At 55.3% G+C, this 16,536-nt stretch overlaps 2 protein-coding genes across 3 annotated transcripts; both read left to right on the top strand.

The window, feature by feature from the left end:
• The first annotated feature begins 968 nt into the window (after window positions 1–968).
• On the top strand, window positions 969–6,000 carry SYT8 (synaptotagmin 8). Of its 2 annotated transcripts, XM_063332319.1 has the most exons (9): window positions 969–1,181; window positions 2,840–2,974; window positions 3,335–3,492; window positions 3,623–3,718; window positions 3,964–4,131; window positions 4,318–4,485; window positions 4,681–4,798; window positions 5,216–5,349; window positions 5,442–6,000. In XM_063332319.1, the coding sequence occupies exons 2-9, from the start codon at window positions 2,857–2,859 to the stop codon at window positions 5,673–5,675; spliced, it is 1,194 nt and encodes a 397-aa protein (XP_063188389.1). In that variant the 5' UTR covers window positions 969–1,181; window positions 2,840–2,856; the 3' UTR covers window positions 5,676–6,000. The 2 variants fall into 2 exon arrangements, with proteins under 2 accessions (XP_063188389.1, XP_063188390.1); XM_063332320.1 differs by lacking the exon at window positions 4,318–4,485.
• A 6,975-nt stretch (window positions 6,001–12,975) lies between these two features.
• LOC134514512 (uncharacterized) lies at window positions 12,976–15,708 on the top strand. Its single transcript, XM_063332424.1, has 2 exons — window positions 12,976–13,157; window positions 13,361–15,708. Exons 1-2 carry the CDS (start codon window positions 12,993–12,995, stop codon window positions 14,210–14,212), a joined length of 1,017 nt encoding a protein of 338 aa, XP_063188494.1. The 5' UTR covers window positions 12,976–12,992; the 3' UTR covers window positions 14,213–15,708.
• The last annotated feature ends 828 nt before the right edge of the window (window positions 15,709–16,536 follow it).

Below are 16,536 nucleotides of genomic sequence, written 5' to 3'. Positions count from 1 at the left end.
TCTTCTGTGCATCCTCTGGGACTGCCAGTTTTGAGCAAAAAGAATTTTGGCTTCTGTGTTTCCCCCCCCAGGGTTTTGTTGCAGCACCATTCCCACAGCATCTCCTGCTTCTGGAGATGATGCTTCTCTGAGCAGCAGGAGCGCAGGGTGCTTGTGAGTGGGGCCAGGTTGTAGGTGTCTGAGAGGCAGCCGCAAAACCTCTCCTGTGGCCAGGTGACCAGTGTTGCAACGCCTTGGTGTCCATGTGAAAATCTGGCAGGACCGGTGAGCCAGGGTGGCCAGGCAGAGCTGGGATGGGTCTGGTTTCTGGGGCCTCCATCCCCATGTCTGCGTCAACCATCGTGTGCTGGCAGTATGGCTCCCTGCTTCCAGCACTGCCCCAAATTTGTGCCGTGATAAGGCAGGTTTTGGGCTGACTTTGCTGAATTGGCAGCAAGGGAAGAAATGTGCAAGCATAAATTTAATGTGACAGGGATGCCGGCGGAATCGCTCCTGGCCATGTGCCTGGTGCTGCTCCCGTTGGTGCTGGCTGATGGAGCCACCCAAGCAGTATCCCCTCGCCCTGGTTGCCCTCTCTGCCGCATTAGAGTGAAGCATCCCCGTTCATCCCCACTGCCGCACGCATTGCCCGGGCCCTCGCATGGTGCATTAAACCACCAGGTGCCCCTGTGGACTGACCAGCTGGGCTCCCCAGGTGCAGGGCTCACGAGGGATGGATGCAGCCATGCACCCATCCTCTTGCAAGCATCCATCCCCTTGCGCTAAGTGACTGCAGACGTGTGGTCCAGCCCAGCATCACTGCAGGGATGGTTTGAAGAAACGACTTTGCCAGGGCATGGAGCTGGGCAGTGATGCCTGATGGTTTCTCGCAGGCAGGAGGGCAGGTTTTGCTTCCTGGTCCAGCAGGGAGTTCCCCACTGGTTTTTCGCCTGCGTGAGCACGGCTTGGGTCAGAGGCAAGGTGGGGCCGACGGAGCTGCTGGGGCCGCCCGGTTCCTGGGCTGGCAAAGCAGACTTTCCTGTTTTGGCCGTGCTGTGCAGCCACCATACCTGCTGCACCCTCGGCTCTGCACCCGGCGGGGTCCCGTCTCACCCTGTAGCATGCCCCTGCCACGCGTGGTGTCTGGTCCCGGAGCTCTCGCAGCGGGGAAGGGAGACTAAGGCTGGGAAGGAGACGCATCGGTAAGTCTGGTTTTGGGAGCCAGGCAAGCACAGGGTGGGAGTGAGCAGCAGGGCTCCCCCAGCCCCTTTTCCAGGAGCAGGATTGCTGGACGCTCCCTGCAGAGCCCACCAAGGCTGCACTGCCTCTCCCAGGCCGCAGCAGGGCTGTCCCCATCGCCCCCAAAACAGCGGCTCAGGTCACCCCGCAGGGCGGGGTTGAGCCTTTTTTTTTTAAACCAGGGCCAACATCAGACTAGTGTGACGCAGTCCATGGAGTCTGGCAGGGAAAAAGTGCTGAGACGCCTAATTCTGTGCTGGGTGGGTGCCTGCCTGCCTGCGCTGTCGTGTCCACCCACCACCACAGCCTGAAGCCGCAGCCCAGTGCCTCCTAAGCATCACAGGCACGTCACCAGCCACCAATTTCCGTGTGTGGGAACAGGAGAAACTGATCATTAAAGCTGCTGGTGGTGAGGCTGCAAGCAGAGCTTGGGTATCCAACGGCACAGATGAGCCCTGGGCAAGTCACTTAGCCTGCACCTCATTGCCCCAGCGATGATGCCGCAGGGATGACAGCAATTCCCACGTCCCTCCAGCTCTGTGCCCGCAGGTGGCAAAACCCACTGTTGGAAAAATTAAAGGCTCTTGCTGGCTTTGCGGGCTCAGCGGAGGGAAGCGCAGGGGTGGTTTCTCCCCAGGAGGCTCTCCGTGCCAGGAGCCATGGCCCTGTGGGGTGGGAAGAATGTGAGCAGAGAGCACAGGAAAAGCGCAAGCGGAGCAAGGTGATGATGGCTGCTTGAGCAGAGACCTGCTCAGATGCGAGGTGGGCGGCTGGGACAGCCAAGACAAACAAGCACATACCTGCCAGCCTCAGTCATGGCACTGGGGCCAGGTGCCACCAGCGCCGTGATAGCTGCAGACCCACTCGCCGCGCAGCCCCACTCCTGGCACGCCTCTGCGGCTGCCGCTTCTCACCCGAAAGGAGGCAGGGAGGAAGTTTTGGCTACAAGGAAGTGTTCATGCTAGAATAAGAGCATTGCTATGGGGAGAGCAGTAGTGAAAAACCATTTGAAGCCTTCCCTTAAGCTGCGTCAGCGTTGCCATGTGCACGGGTCAGGCTTACGCAAAGTTTCTGAGCCGGTGTGACCCCAGCCTGGTGGCACCACTGACATCTGCAATGCGGGCACCAGCCCCACTGCAAGCCCAGGAGCAAACCCTCCGGCTCCTCAGCCCTGCGAGAGGGGGGAAAATAGCCAAAAAAAAGGTGTTAGCTAACGGTGAGGCTTGCCTGGGGCTGAGCAAACCCTTCAGCTCATGCTGCCTGGCCAAGGAGGAGCCAGCACAAAAGAGCTCCTGGTTTTTTTTGCCCTACAGACGGGTGATTCCTCTTCTCAAAAACAAAGGAAAACACCCTAATCCATCCGCCTGGCTCCCTCCCCTTTCCAAAGACAGGCTTGCAGGGATAGGATATGCATGAGAAGGCTGTAGGCACAGAGCCCTCCCTGCCGGCAGCTCCCTGCGGCTCCATTTCACACCTCATTGCCAAAGTGGCCAAGCCCTAAATGCTTACTCTGGGCTCTTATTTTAATTGTGTTTGCTCTCATTAGAGCCCTGGGCCACTGGCAGCACACGCACCACTGGAAAGGAAATCCCCACCCTGTTAACTTTGCTTGCCTCCCCAGGTCACCCCAGCTTAGCCATGGCGGTGGCAGCCACGAAAGGCAGGGCGACGGCCTCCCGGCTCACCAGCAGCCCCATGGCCATGGCCACCACGGCTCAGCCGGGCTTCCTGGGTGGCTGGCTTAGCCAGATCCCATGTGAGTATGGCAGTGCTTGCCCTGGTCTCTAAGGCAGCATTATCTGGGGGGGCTCCTGGACTCTGAGGCTGTGTATCCATTTTTCTTTCCCTCCAAATCCCTTTTTCTGTCGGGGTCCATCGGGGTGGGGATGCTGCAGAGGGATACCGTGCCGTTCCGGGAGGGCAGGACGTCTTTGCTGCCCATTTGGGGAATGGTCTCCAGCTGCAGGCTCCCTGCATGGGGACTGTCCAGGATTATAGATACAATTTTGAAAATACAACTCCTTAATGCTGAAGCACCAGGAAGGAGTTTGAATGCACTGGGTTTTGCGTGGTTTTAACTCTTCTGTCCATCTCCATTCCCCAAATGTCACACCAGTACCCAAATGGGCGCTCATCGCTGTGGCTGTGGCAGCGGCTGTTCTCCTCCTCCTCTTCCTCATCTGCATCATCAGGTGCTGCTGTTGCAAGAAGAAGCCCAAGAAGAAGGAGAGAGTCAACTTGCATGCTGTCAGCAGCTCCACCACGGCCAGCCTCGTGCGTCCTGCTGTCCCCTCTCCCCCAGCTCCCTCCTCCCTGAGAGGTTTGCTGCCGTGCTGCCCGGTCCTGGGGGTGGCCAGGGATGTGGCTGAGCATGTCCTGAGGGTAGTGCTGCTCTCTGCTGCAGGTCCAGCCCGAGATGGAGGACCTGGAGAGGGGTGTGGAACCGACAGGGCGAGGAAAGCTGCAGTACTCCCTGGAGTACAACTTCCGTGCGCAGGAGGTGGGGATGCTTGCGGCTGTGGCACGGCAGGGAAAATGCTTTGTTCCTGCATGGTCCCATTTTGCTGCCCATTGGGGTGGACCATAGCCTCCTGCACATCTCCCCCTGCCCACAGCCTGCTGGCTCTTACACCCAGGTGGTGTGGAGGCGTCCTCCCTGCTGCACTTGCTTGCTTCCCACTGAGCCCCTGGTCATCTGTCCCCATCCTCCTCCACCTGGTGACCTTGTGCATCACTCCTTTTAAGCTGAAAGTCGGCGTGAAGCAGGCAGCCGAGCTGAAGGCCATGGACAGCGGAGGTACATCCGATCCATACGTGATCGTCTACCTAACGTCTGATAGGAAGAAGAAGTATGAGACCAAGGTTTACCGCAAGACCCTGAACCCCGTCTTCAATGAGACCTTCACTTTCCTGGTAGGAAACTATAGCTGAAGATGTTTTTTTGGTCCCACCAAGACCATTGCATGGGCACTGCTCCCTGCAAAATTGGGATGGGGAAGCATCAGAGAGAAAGACCTGTTATTGCATCCACCACCCTGTCCCGTGGGGCAGGAGCTGCTACTGAGGAGTGTGTCCAGGCTTTCGGGTCCTCCCCTACAGGTACCCCAGGCAGAGGTGCCTGAATCCACACTGGTGATGCAGATCTATGACTTCAACCGCTTTGCTAAGCACAACATCATCGGTGAGGTCCGGCTGCCCCTGGCCAGCGTCAGCCTGCAGCATGTCATTGAGCAGTGGAGTGACCTGGCGGTAGCCAGTAAAGTGGAGGTTGGTCCTGGCAGGTGGGAAACTCTGCTGGGAAGGATGCACTGTTGCTTTGCTTGCCACCACCCCAAGAAGCAGGCTTGTAGGGGCAAGCATGAAGGTGGGGGAGACACAGGAAACTTGGGGCCAGACTGGTGGTCCAGCCCTAGGTGAGCCAGCTCCTCTGCCCAGTGCTCATCGCTGGCATCTCTCCATCAGGAAGAGCAACTGGGTGAGATCTGCTTCTCGCTGCGCTATGTCCCCAGCACTGGCAAGCTGACGGTGCTCATCCTGGAAGCCAAGAAGCTGAAGCAGATGGACTCTGATGGGCTCTCAGGTCAGCAGGGGCTGCTCATGCTCAGATCTCCCTACTCCTGCCCAGGCCTTAATGGCACCAAGAGCTGCAAAGCCTTGAAAGCTCTTGGTGCCAAGACCTGCTTCCTGCTGCCACCACCATACCCAGCACTTGGCTGGCTCCCAGCCTTCCCTATCACAGATACTCTAGCTTTGGACAGAGGTATCTCCCAGGAGGAAATGTCATGGCTGGATGGTATGGGGAGCTCGTGGCAGGAGGAGGCAGGGGGAGGTGAAGTCTGGGGTGGCTGGCAAGGGGAAGAGTGGTCGATACTCACCATGAGGAGTGACAAATGGGATACCATGCTCTGCTTGGGAATGCTCTAGGGAAGCTGTTTTGTAGCTGAGCTCCTCAGTCAAAAATTGTCACTTGTGCCAGCCATGTCCTCTCTCTCCTCAGATCCTTTTGTTAAGGTGCATCTCATCCTGAACAGGAAGAAATGGAAGAAGAAGACGACAAGTGTGAAGAAAAACACCTTAAGCCCTTACTTCAATGAGATGTTTGTTTTTGAGGTGCCTTTCAGTCAGATCCAGGTGGGTTTCCCTGCAGCGCCCAGGGCTGAGTGAGTCCCTGGTGTGGCAAGCCCCCTCCCACTGACTGTCTTTCTTGTGCCCTTCTCCCGCAGAACGTGGACGTGGTCATCTCCGTCTGGGATCATGACAAAGTGACCAAGAACGAGCCCATCGGCAAACTCTTCCTGGGCTGCCGGGCCACAGGCAACCAGCTGCGGCACTGGTCCGACATGCTGTCCAACCCACGCCGGCCCCTTGCCCAGTGGCACAACCTGCAGCCCCCAGATGTGGTTGACAAAGCCCTGGGGCTGAAGTCCCACCTCAAGCTGCCCCTGCCACCCAGATAGTGGGGGTCTCCTCCGCTACCCGGGGCGCAGGACAGAGGGCTTGTGGAGGGGTGAGGGGCTTCTGCTCAGCAGCATCTAGACGTGTTTGTCCCACCTCAGTGTCAGCAAAGAGGGGACTGGGGGCTCTTTCTGGCCAAGAGGTGATCTGGCTGCTGGTGCAGCTCATGCCCTATGTAATGCCCGGAGTGGAGCAGCTCGGCACCCCAGGGCAAGGCTGGACGTGGAGCAGAGGATGCTAGATGGGACGGCACGGATGCAGGAGCCGACTCATCCCAACCACTCATGGGCCAGGGGAACAAATACACAGAGTTTCAAGCTCATGCAAGACCATCGAGTCCATTGGTATTTTTCAAGCAGAGGACTAATGTGCGGGCAGCCTGGGGTGGGCAGTTTCTTTGGTTGTGAATAACTTGGCAAGAGGCGAGTTCTTGGAAAGGCTTTACATGTCCTGGGAAGGCTTTTAAACAAGACCGAGACCTTGAAACACCCTAAGAGGCTTGAGAGGAGAGAAAGAGGACAGGCTGGTGAGGAAGGTGTTGGAGACTCAAGACTAGCTCTTTAGTGCCTCTGCAATAAGCAGGCTCTGTGTCCTGGCTAGAGGCTAAAATGGCACAGCAAAATCAGCCACTGGTTGTCCACACGGCTTCACTTTCAGCCCATTTCCAGTCTGTGCTGACTTGTGCGCCCCAAGATGTGACTCAGAGTATGGGACTCACCAGCAACCATCCCCACAGACCGTGCAGATGGGGCAGCACAGTGGTGGCTCCATCCACACCATGTGGTTCTACTGTGCTGGCGCAGCAAGCTTTGCACCCCTGGCACCTGGAGGTGCTCCAGGGTGGAGGGGCTGAGGTTCTCGCTTTCATGCCATGATCAGATCACACTACCCTGATGAAGGCTGGGTTGCAGCCCTCACGTCACTTCTGACGTTTCACGTAATCTGGGAAGTTTTTGCGGCCACATGTCCTGCCCTGTCCTGCTTTGTGGGGCTTTGGGGTGGGGGCTACATAAATAAAGACCCCTCCTAGAAGGATGAGGACATTGGAGAGGTGCCACTGTCCCTACCCGTCCTTGAGTATGCTGCAGTTTGGAGTGGCTTGGGAGCAGCTCCTTGGAGCCATCTGCAGGAGGAAGCTCGCTGCATTTGGGGGGGAGGAGGGAATCACCCTTACTCCGAAATACTTCTGCCACAAAGCAGCCAGAGCACACAGAAGATTTAGACTCATGTCATTGTATTTTGGCCCATAAGAGAAAAGGAATGTAGAATAATAATAGCTATTGCCCTGGCTCTGGAGGGGAGAGAGCCTGGCGCATGAACGAAGAGCCATTAATATTGAAAAGCAGTTAATCTGCAATTACCCAGAGCTCCACGGAGCAACCACCCGAGAGTTAAACAAACATGGTGAAGCTGAGGAAGATTATGAAAACTCTCGCTAGAGATTAATGACCTGAGTTTAACCGTAAAAAGCTGCTGCGTCTGCTTCTTGATAAATATTCTCCAGGCTTCGCCGTGGCCGTGAGCAGGGAAAAAATGACAGGGTGGTTTCGAGATGGCTGTAACAACTGGAGTGTGGCTTCTGCTGGGCAAACAGCATCTGCTGGCATCTGCTAATGAGATGGAGGAGAAAATCAGTCACCTGAAAAAGACTTCTAAAGGGAGGCTTTAAAGCCTCAACCTTCAGCCTCAGCCTTAAATCAGGTTGGAACAGGCCGTGCAGAAAGGAACTTCTCTGAAGGGGGTTTGGGGTGCCAAATCTGTTGCCAGGTTGGGTTTTGGTGATGACGTGTGGTGATTTAGGGCCATGCCGGTCCCAGAAGGGTTTTAGAGGTTCTGGGAACAGGACACTTCTCGTGTGTGTGTGTGTGTGCACGCGGGTGCTTTTCCCAGCCCCCTTTTTTGAAGTTGTGGCCTTGAGGTTCACTGCAAAATTTACGGAGCTGGGCATAAAAGCATGTGGATATTAGTCCCGACATGGACACAGCTGAAGAAAGTGCAGGGACATCCCCTCCTTGAGAAAGGTTACCCCCAATACCGGTGCCCACCGCTCCTCTCTCCAACTTTGGCCTCGCTCAGAGCCCAAATCACCAGTGCAGTCCCAGGTGAGCAGAGCCGGTGAGGGAAGCCGGTGGCACTTTTCTGGGGGGAACCAGGGACCTTGGGAGTGAGCACCCAGCGGGGCCAGCTCCAGGCAGCCTGAGCTGGTCCTTGGTGCTGTGAAACTCAGCAAACAGACTTGTTTGCTCGACAGGGAGAGGCGAGCGGGTGGGGATGGTCTCCACCCAGCTCCAGTTTTTAATGCACCGGCAAGGCTGCTTTCTTCCTCCATCATTGCTTTTCCTTCTCAATCTGCCTTGTGCTCTCACAACAAGGCTTTGAGCGCTCTCCTCCTCTGGCAGGATCCTTTTTCTATCTGCTGGCAGCTGTTTGAAGGAGGGTTGGCAGAGCTGAACTTTGTTTCATGGCTTATTTCACCCAGAGTGAATGCAGCCCTCTCGGGAGCCTCTTCACAGGAAAGAGGATGGCCCCATCTCACAGGCAAGCAGCTCCTTTTCACCTTGGCCTTGGCAAGGCCAGTTGTCCCCCATCCGCCAAGGCCAGATGTCTGAGCATCTCGTGCCCAACCGATGCTCCTTGTGTACTTGGAGCACCTGGGGCAGGAGGATTCCCCAATGGAAGATGCAACAAGAAGAGAAGTTAAAGGAGGGGGACGCCAGCTCCTCCTCAGCTTGTGTCTGTGCTGGATTCCTCTGTCTGCATCTAGAGGGCAGGGCAGGTACGTGCTCCAAGCTGGGTCTCCGTGTCATCTGGTCTGTGGCCACTGTAGAGCCCCGCCAGCCAAGATTCCTTCTTCTGGAGATGGAGCGTGTGTGCGAGAGGGAGAGAAAGCTGTGATGCCCTGGTGAAAGCCTGTTCCCATTGCCGCAAAACCAGTTGGTACCCGGGCAGCGATGCTTGGTGTGTTCACGAGGCTGTTTCCGGGAGGCAGGAGCCAGCCTGATCCTGCAGCACAGAGGCAAAGGGGTTTTTGCTGGTGGGTTAAGGGGGGCAAAAGCAGGAATCCAAAGCCGTTCTGAATGGTGTGAGGTGTCTGGGTGGAGGGTGGGGAGTTCATTCCTCTGCTTCATGCAAGGGATGGTCCCTCTGCATTTAATTAGCAGCTTTGCAGGATGGTGGCAAGGCAAAAAGCAGGGCTTGGGCCAGGGAGAGGTCTGTTAAAGGAGACAAGGAGGACTGAAAATCAAGGTGTTTGCTATTAAGATTTATAGTCTCAATTATTTACATCCAGATTCTGACCTCCAGAAGTCCCTCCCAAAGCAAATTATTCCCTCATTCAGTGATTTTTATGATATTTGTTCCTCCACTTCAGGAAACCAAACAGAAGAGCCACACCAGAAAAAAGCTGAGCCTTATATGTGCTTGTTGCCAGTCATCTGCCATGAGACAAAAATGATTATGGGCTGTCATCGTTCAGCCTGGGTATGCGCTGGCTGTCCTCCAGCCACAGATTTTTTGGCTGGTCTCACAGTTTTTGAGAGCTGGAGAGTATCTAAGCTTTTAGATTTTCTCACAAGGAGCAGGCGTGCCCGTTTTACAAACATTCGGTAACTAGCATCACTATGCCTCACCATTTTATGGCTAAACGTGTACGTTGCCACGCACAGAAACTTTTTATGAGCCTCGGCTCCTGGATTTGCAGGGTCTGATGCAGATTTGCAGCTTTTTCTTTTAAACTACATTGTTCTCCTTTGCGGTTGCGGCGGGAGGGGGGAGGGAATACGAGGATGCCTCCAGGCTCAAAACCCAGAGGCAAAGCGAGAGGACGGTTGGCTTGTGTTCGAGGCTCTCGCAAAGGAGTGGGGGTCCCTGCAGCCCCCCCGGCTATGCCGGGGTTCCCCGTGGGAAGCTGGCGGCGGGTGAGGGCGGAGGGAGGCCCCCCACAAGGGTCACCCGAGGTTTGCGAGGCGGGTGGGACGAAAGCCGGTGCCCCCCGGCCGCAGCAGAGGAGGGGATGCATCGTGGGCTCCCCGCCCCTGCCCGGAGCCCCGCCGTGTCCCGCTCGCTCTCGGGGAGGCGGGGGGGGGGAGGCACGGCCACTCTTCCTACTGAAACTACATCTCCCAGGCTGCCCTGCACGCTGCCTCCCCCCCTCCCGCCCCCCGGGGAGGGCTGCTTGGGGGAGGCGGGGGGCAGCCGCCAGCCCCCGGCCCCCGCCGGCCGTGGCATCGCGCCCTCGCCGGGGGTGAAGCACGGCGGCGGGGCGGGACGCGGGGACGGGGGGCACGGGAAACTTTGCGGAAGGGTCCTGCGCGATGCGGGGTGGGAGGGACGGCTGCGGCCGGCCAAGTGGCCTCTGGGAAACTCCGGTGGGAAAGGGGGGTGCTGGGAAGGGGTGCTGGGAGAGCTTCCCCCCCCCTCCACCCCTCGCCGGGGGGAAAGGGGTGGAGGGAAGAGGTGGGCGCGGGGGTCTCTGGGGGAGGTGCACGGGAGGGAGGGGAGGGAGAGGGAAGGGGAGGAAAGGGGGGCGGTGGGGGGGCTTTGTGCTGAAGCTGGGAGCGGGGGATGGGGGGGAGAGGGGAGCAGGAGCGGGGCTGCGGGGTGGTGCGTTCCTGCCTTTCGGGGTGATTGCTTCCTCCTCTGCCCTGGCCCAGTCTGCCGTAGGTGGGACTTTCAGTTTCTCCGGGAGAAGTTTCTCAGGCAAGGAGCCCTGCCGCTATCCCTACCCTTATCCCTACCCCTTTCCCTATCCCATTTTCCCTACCCTTCTCCCCCACCCCCGCTTTCCTGCCCCCTTTCCCCTGCCCCTACCTTTTTTCTCTGCCCCCTTTTCTCTGCTCCCTTGCCCCTACCCCGACTGCTGCTGGGGCTCTTGCATCTGGGAGTGTTCCTGCCCCAGACTGGGCTTGTTTTGCTTATGAATCAGCCTGGTGACACAGAGGTGTTTTTAGGACCACTTTACATCGCGGTGCACCTTTCACTGCCGTGGACAGGAAGGCAAGAGGGTTTCCCTCATGGGGTAGCAGCCGCCTGCCCCAGATGGTCACATCCGACAAACAGGACTGATAACGGGTGCGCAGAGACGCTCCCCGATGGCTTCTTCCATTGAACTTTGTGGACAGACCTGAAAAAGCTTAAACCTCCCATTTCTCCGGATTTCAGGTCTTGTCAGGATGGAGCCTGGGGAGGTGCAGCACAAGGATTTCAGCGCTGTCCTGCTGCCGGGCAAAAGATGCCCCCCAAAGAAGAACGGCATTACGGGTGAGTGGATGCCCATCCGTGACGACTTGTTGCATGTCAGCAAGACAGGGGTTTCTCAACCAGCCTTGCTAACTTCACACAAAGGTGATGAAACCCCTGCGGGCTCTTATTGCAGTTCAGTTTGAGCAGAAACAAACACGAAGTCAAGTAGGAATAACAGTTCAACTGAGCTGAAATGAGGTCTTGACCTGCAAACACCACAACCCGTATCTTAAAAATTTTAAGTCCTGTGAGCAGTGTCTGGGAAGATGGTAGTTTTGCAAACAAGTGTTTCATCACCCTGCTCATAAACAGGGATGTTGCGGATGTCCCCGTCTGAGCCAGTTATGTGCGGGCAACAAGCCCTCTGTGGGAAACGGGCACTTTGAGTAGTGAATTATGCATCGTTTGTTTAGGATGAGAAGAATTGCACCCTTGGAAGAGCCAGTTCTCCTCATTGCCTGTGAAGGAGGTGGCTGCCTCAGGTAGCGGCTTCTGCCCAGTTGGCATTGGGTTTGCCCTGGATGGAGAGCGTTTTCCTCTTAACTTACATAAAAGGCAGAGCAGTTTTGACAGAGGAGCATGAATTTTGGCATGAAGGATGTCACTTAAGACAGCCCAGTTAAAATGCTTGGCCTTGGTGCTATAAAAAGCTGGTGGGGAACTTTACTCTGGATGTGACAAAGGACACGTTCACATCTGCAAAGGCCAGAAACAAAATCCTCTGAAGGTGTCTCTGCTTTGGTTGCACTCATCCCACACCACCCCTGACTTTTGGGTGTGTGCTAAACTCAGGTCTGCCTCTCTAGGGGCAAACTCTTGTCTCAGATAGATACCCCCTGAAGTAAGCAGCGTTGGGAATGGTGTTGAAAGATGCTCAGTGGGGTTGGGTGTTGAGTTTTCCTGGCTCAGCCCTCTCCAAGTCTGAGCTCATCCTCTCCTGTCCCAGGCCTAATTGCGAAGCACCTCCAGAAGACCTTCCAGAGGCCCATCGCTTTGCAGCTGTCTTCTCCCATGGCGCTCTCTCACTGTTGTGCAGGTAGGTGAGGCTGCTGAGGGCCTTTGCAACTCACAGCTTTTTTTATACGATGTGATGTCTGGGGTCACACAGCACTTGCAAAAAGCCAGTGAGCTTGGAATGGGTAAGTTCTGGAGAATCATTCCCTACATGGTCACCGGTTTGTAGGGCAGTCACTGACCTTGGGGAGAGGAGACCTTTGTGCTTTATTGCTTTCTTTTTTGGAGCTCTATGGCTACTTTTTTTTTAAATTTATTTATTAACACAGTGTTCTTGCTGCTGCTTAGTTTTGACACAGAGAGCCTGAAAGACCTTTTGAGAGTGAAGACATGTTGCAACTGTACTCATTTGAGCACACAGTGGTCTCATCCTGTTCTCCAGACACGTTCTGGGTCATGTTTTGTTCATCAGCAGGGTTTGAGGACGTGCAGACACACACAGGATTGTGATCAGGTGTCAGGTCACCATGGTAATGCTATCCAGGGGCAGGCTCGGAGGAAATGCTGGAGGGATCACCTTAGCTGCTGAAAGCCTGGGCACGGACCACGTTGGGCAGAGGTGTTGGCTGTTGGCTCTCCAGAGGGCCTGCCAACTCAGCTTGGGGCCATGGAGAATGGGGCAGGCTGTGGCAGGGTCTGAGGCACCTTCTGGTCCAAGTGTCCAGGGTGGAAGTGGGAAAAGCTCCAGCGAGGAGTGAGACCTGCGCCTGGGGCTGAGCTGGGAACCGAGTGATCCTAACCCTGGCTAACACAGCGTCTCCATCGCTGGGGACTGAAGCTTCATCCAGAGGGGTTTTCTGTTATTTGCCCTCTCCCTCCAGCTGCTCTTCACCCCTTTGTGTTTTCAGTTTGAAAGGCCATCCTTCTTGGCTCCAGCTTGCAATGAGTTGCAAACCCCTCCAGCAGCCCACACTGAAGAGTGTCCCTCTGGAGTGGAAGGGATCATTAAAATACCTTGTTTTTCTTCAAGGCCAGTGTTCATATCAAAAACACCTGTGTGTGAGTACTTGTGCATGTCCATATGGAGTTGTTCTGTTCCTACAGGCTCTTGTCCAAACTTGGTGATGAGTAAAAGTGAAGCACATGAAGAGAACCATGGGGATGTGGTGTCCATAGCTGTGCAGCCCAGCAGGACACACCGGTCACTCTGCTTAGTGCCATCAGCAGAAGAGGACCACCGCTCCAGCAAGTTGGCATCCCAGGACTGGCAGAGTGGTTTGCAGGTCCAGGTGAGCCTTTACGGCGTGTTTGTGCCTGTCCCAGGGGAACAGGATGGCTGGGCATTTGGGCTGGTGATGTGCAAGGTCTTCAGGGCCTTTGGTGTCTCCAAGTGTTTCCGTGGGCAAAGCCAGCTGCCAGCTCGTGTCTCCTTGCTCATGCAGCTGGAGAGCCGAGTTTCTGTGGTCTCACCAGTCCTTTCTTTTTTTTGCAGATGGAAGAAGCTGAGCATGGAGGGGCAGCCCACAGGACGGGGTCCCTGGGACGGGCATCCCATTCTTGTGCCCTCAGATCAGGTCCCACCTCTGCTCCTTCCCTGCCTTGTCCAGCTGACTCCCCTTCCAAGGCCAAGCTCCCCAGCTGCTTCTCCATCTTCTCGCCATCGCCACAGGGCTCCAAGCCTGATTCCAGACCCCTGCCTCATGCCAACTCTAAGAAATCCCTCAGGGGGAGCTGGAAGAAGAACCTGCATCCTGAGGAGCCCACCGGTCTGAAATCAGGGGAGTCTGCATGTTCCCCCTTCACAGGACCCATCATTGCTCGGATAACTGATGGCATCTACCTGGGGAACCTCAACGCTGCCTACAGCGGGCGGGCGCTGTGCACCAACAGCATTGACAGCATTGTCGACATGAGCAGCCTGCCCAGTGACTGCAGCCTGAGCATCATCCCCTGCACGTGCCGACGAGGAGGGTTCAGGCACAATTGGTCACGCCTCAAGGTTGACATCCAGGCTCCGCTTCATGGGGATCATCACAGAAAGGGGCAACCCTGCTTCCGGGACATCAACGAGTGCATTGAAGCCTCGCTGGAGAAAGGGAAGCGTGTCCTCATCCACTGCAGGGATGGTTACTCTCTAGGTCCTACTTGCGTCATTCAGTACCTCATGGTCAAGCACAGCATGAGGCTGCTGGCAGCCTACGAGTTTGTGAGGGCACGGTACCCGCTGAACATCCAGGAGTGTCATCAGGACCTGCTGGTGGGTTTGGAGATGTCCCTGCAGCCTGGGGCCATCAACATCACGTGCCTGAAGCACTCTCTTTCAAGGAAGATGGCATGGAGCTAAACGGACAGGGTGGCTGTGTTGTTTGTCAGTTGCCCTGAAGAGGAACAGCCAAAAGCCTTAACTCCATCTCATGGGTGAACGCGGTGACTGTAGCTGTGGGGTATGTAGGACAGCACTGGCACAAGAGTCAAAGGCAATGGCCTTCCTTTGTAGCAGTTCCTAGAGGCTGGTGCTGGCAGAAGTAGAGCGTGGTGAGCTCTTTTAGGGATACACTGGAGGGAGAGGGAGCGCTCCATGCAGGATGGGAGCCATCTGCTGTGCTTTGGTCTGATGTGATTTTGGGAAAGCAAAGGGAAGTCAGACACTGGTTTGCTCAGCGTTCCTGCCACAGTTTTACCGTGAACTCAACTGCAACAGAGTTTTTTATTTTGCTGCTTGTTTTTTTTTGCTAACAGTGTCATCCTTGGAAATAAGAGATGTCATCTGATGTCATGCCACTCCATAGTGCCTGTCCACTTGATGCTTGTAGGATGTTGAAGAGGAGGCAAGGTGTAAGGGTGTAGGAGGTGGCCACGAGGGAGAGCTTGCATGGATCCATCAGCGTAGTCCTTCCAACACATGGTGGTTCCCTGGAAGAGCCTGGCCCAGAAGTGCCAGACATGAGTCTCTCAAAAGCGTAGGGTAGAACCTCCTGTATATGCCAGGTCTTCCCTCTGTCTGGCCTTGCAGCGTGGGGAAAGCGCTCTGGGACCGGTGGGCCATACTCGTGGTGCATTCCACTAGCATGAGTGGAGGGGAATGAGGGAAGGAAACAAGGTCATCTGCACTCCAAGAAGGGTACTCAATTGTGAACAGTGTGTCCACTCCCAGCCCCTGTGCGATACCCTCACTCATGCTTCATATTCACAGAGCTGAGCCCTCTCTGAAGGACTTGCCTGGAGCTTCTTTATGTCTTCCTTCAGTTTTTCTGCAAGGAACTTGTTCATTCATCACTCAAACACTTGTACTACTTCCTTTGGAAACCTTTGTCTTTCTTAATGTTAACCATAGCTCATACTTTGGGATGTTTTTGTTTTTCTTTTCTTCCTGGTCCTCACTGGGTTTATTCCTCATGACATTTTAGGTCTGGAGCCTCTTTCCTTTTTTGGGAGGGCTGCCCTACAGCTTAACCTCTGTGCAAGGAACCTCCAGGGAAAGCCTTATGCAGACTTGGAGGCTCAACCTTCTGCTAATCCTATTACCACACCTCACCATCCACTCCTCCTGTTTCCTACAAGCACATCTGTTTTAGCCAAAATTTGGCTCATGGGACTTCTTTCTTTGAACTTCTTTATTCAACTGTTTTAGGCCAATATTTCCCTATCATAAGGTGATAACCAAAACCTTGAACTCAGAGCAAATCTCTTTTGCTGTGCTACGTGCCTTGACTCCAGGAGGTCCAAAAAGCTTTCATTTCACAGGGCTGAAGGAACCTCCTGATGTGTGGGGAATTTTTGAACGGATAACCCTCCCAGTTTTGATCCCTCCACCAAGAGCTGAGCTGCTCTTTGGAGGACCAGTGGGCCAGCAGTAGCTGGAATGTGTGTAGCTGCGTAGGGAGCTAAAGACAACGGCTGTAGAGACTTTGGAAAGAATAATAAAGAGTCGGTTTAACTCTTGAGTCAACTATGGCTTATGGAGTTGGCACTGAGAGGAGAGGTAAAGTGGCTTAACTGTCCCAGAATGGGTGATTTCTGCTGTTGGCTGTTGAGGGTGGCTGCTGTCTGTCTGCAAGTGTACTTGCTTTGGTTTCTTTTTTTTTCATTTTCTGAGAAACTGGCTGTAGCTGGGACAACTAGACATTCCTCCTGCCCAACTCTGTTTTTGCTGAAGTCCAGATGGGAGATGGGTGCAGCGATGCCTCTGCCCATGACTCCTACTCTGCAGCTGCAGTGAGAGATGCTCCTGGGGGGCAGAAGCTGCCGGATCTTAACCTCCGTGTTTACTAGGTGTGCCTGGAGCTGTAGACCCCTGTCTCCATTAGACCTCACAGTCCTGGGGATATGGATGTGCAGGAGGTGAGTGAGGAGGGTTGGATCGGTCTGATCCTCATTACAGCTCTTCTCCAGCCCAGATCCTTCACTAGGTGCTGACCCACAGCCATTGCAGTGAGAGCCCAGATGAGGGCAAAACCAGCCAAAACCTCTGCTGAAGTGCACCTTCGCTGTGCATTTCCAGGAGCCTTGTGGTGGATTTTCAAGGGGGTAGCTCAGATCTACAGCCCAGCATACATCGACACGGAGATGTTCGCTACCCAAATGATCTACCTCTTGACATTTCAGAGGGACAAATCCAGCCTTGTCCACGCTAGGGGTTTCTTCCTCCTCCACTGGCTACGGGGGCAA

Source organism: Chroicocephalus ridibundus, chromosome 4, assembly GCF_963924245.1.
Source record: "Chroicocephalus ridibundus chromosome 4, bChrRid1.1, whole genome shotgun sequence".
Taxonomy (NCBI): Eukaryota; Metazoa; Chordata; class Aves; order Charadriiformes; family Laridae; genus Chroicocephalus; species Chroicocephalus ridibundus.
The sequence above is the reverse complement of the archived record's forward strand: the minus strand, read 5'-3'. Positions and strand labels throughout refer to the sequence as shown.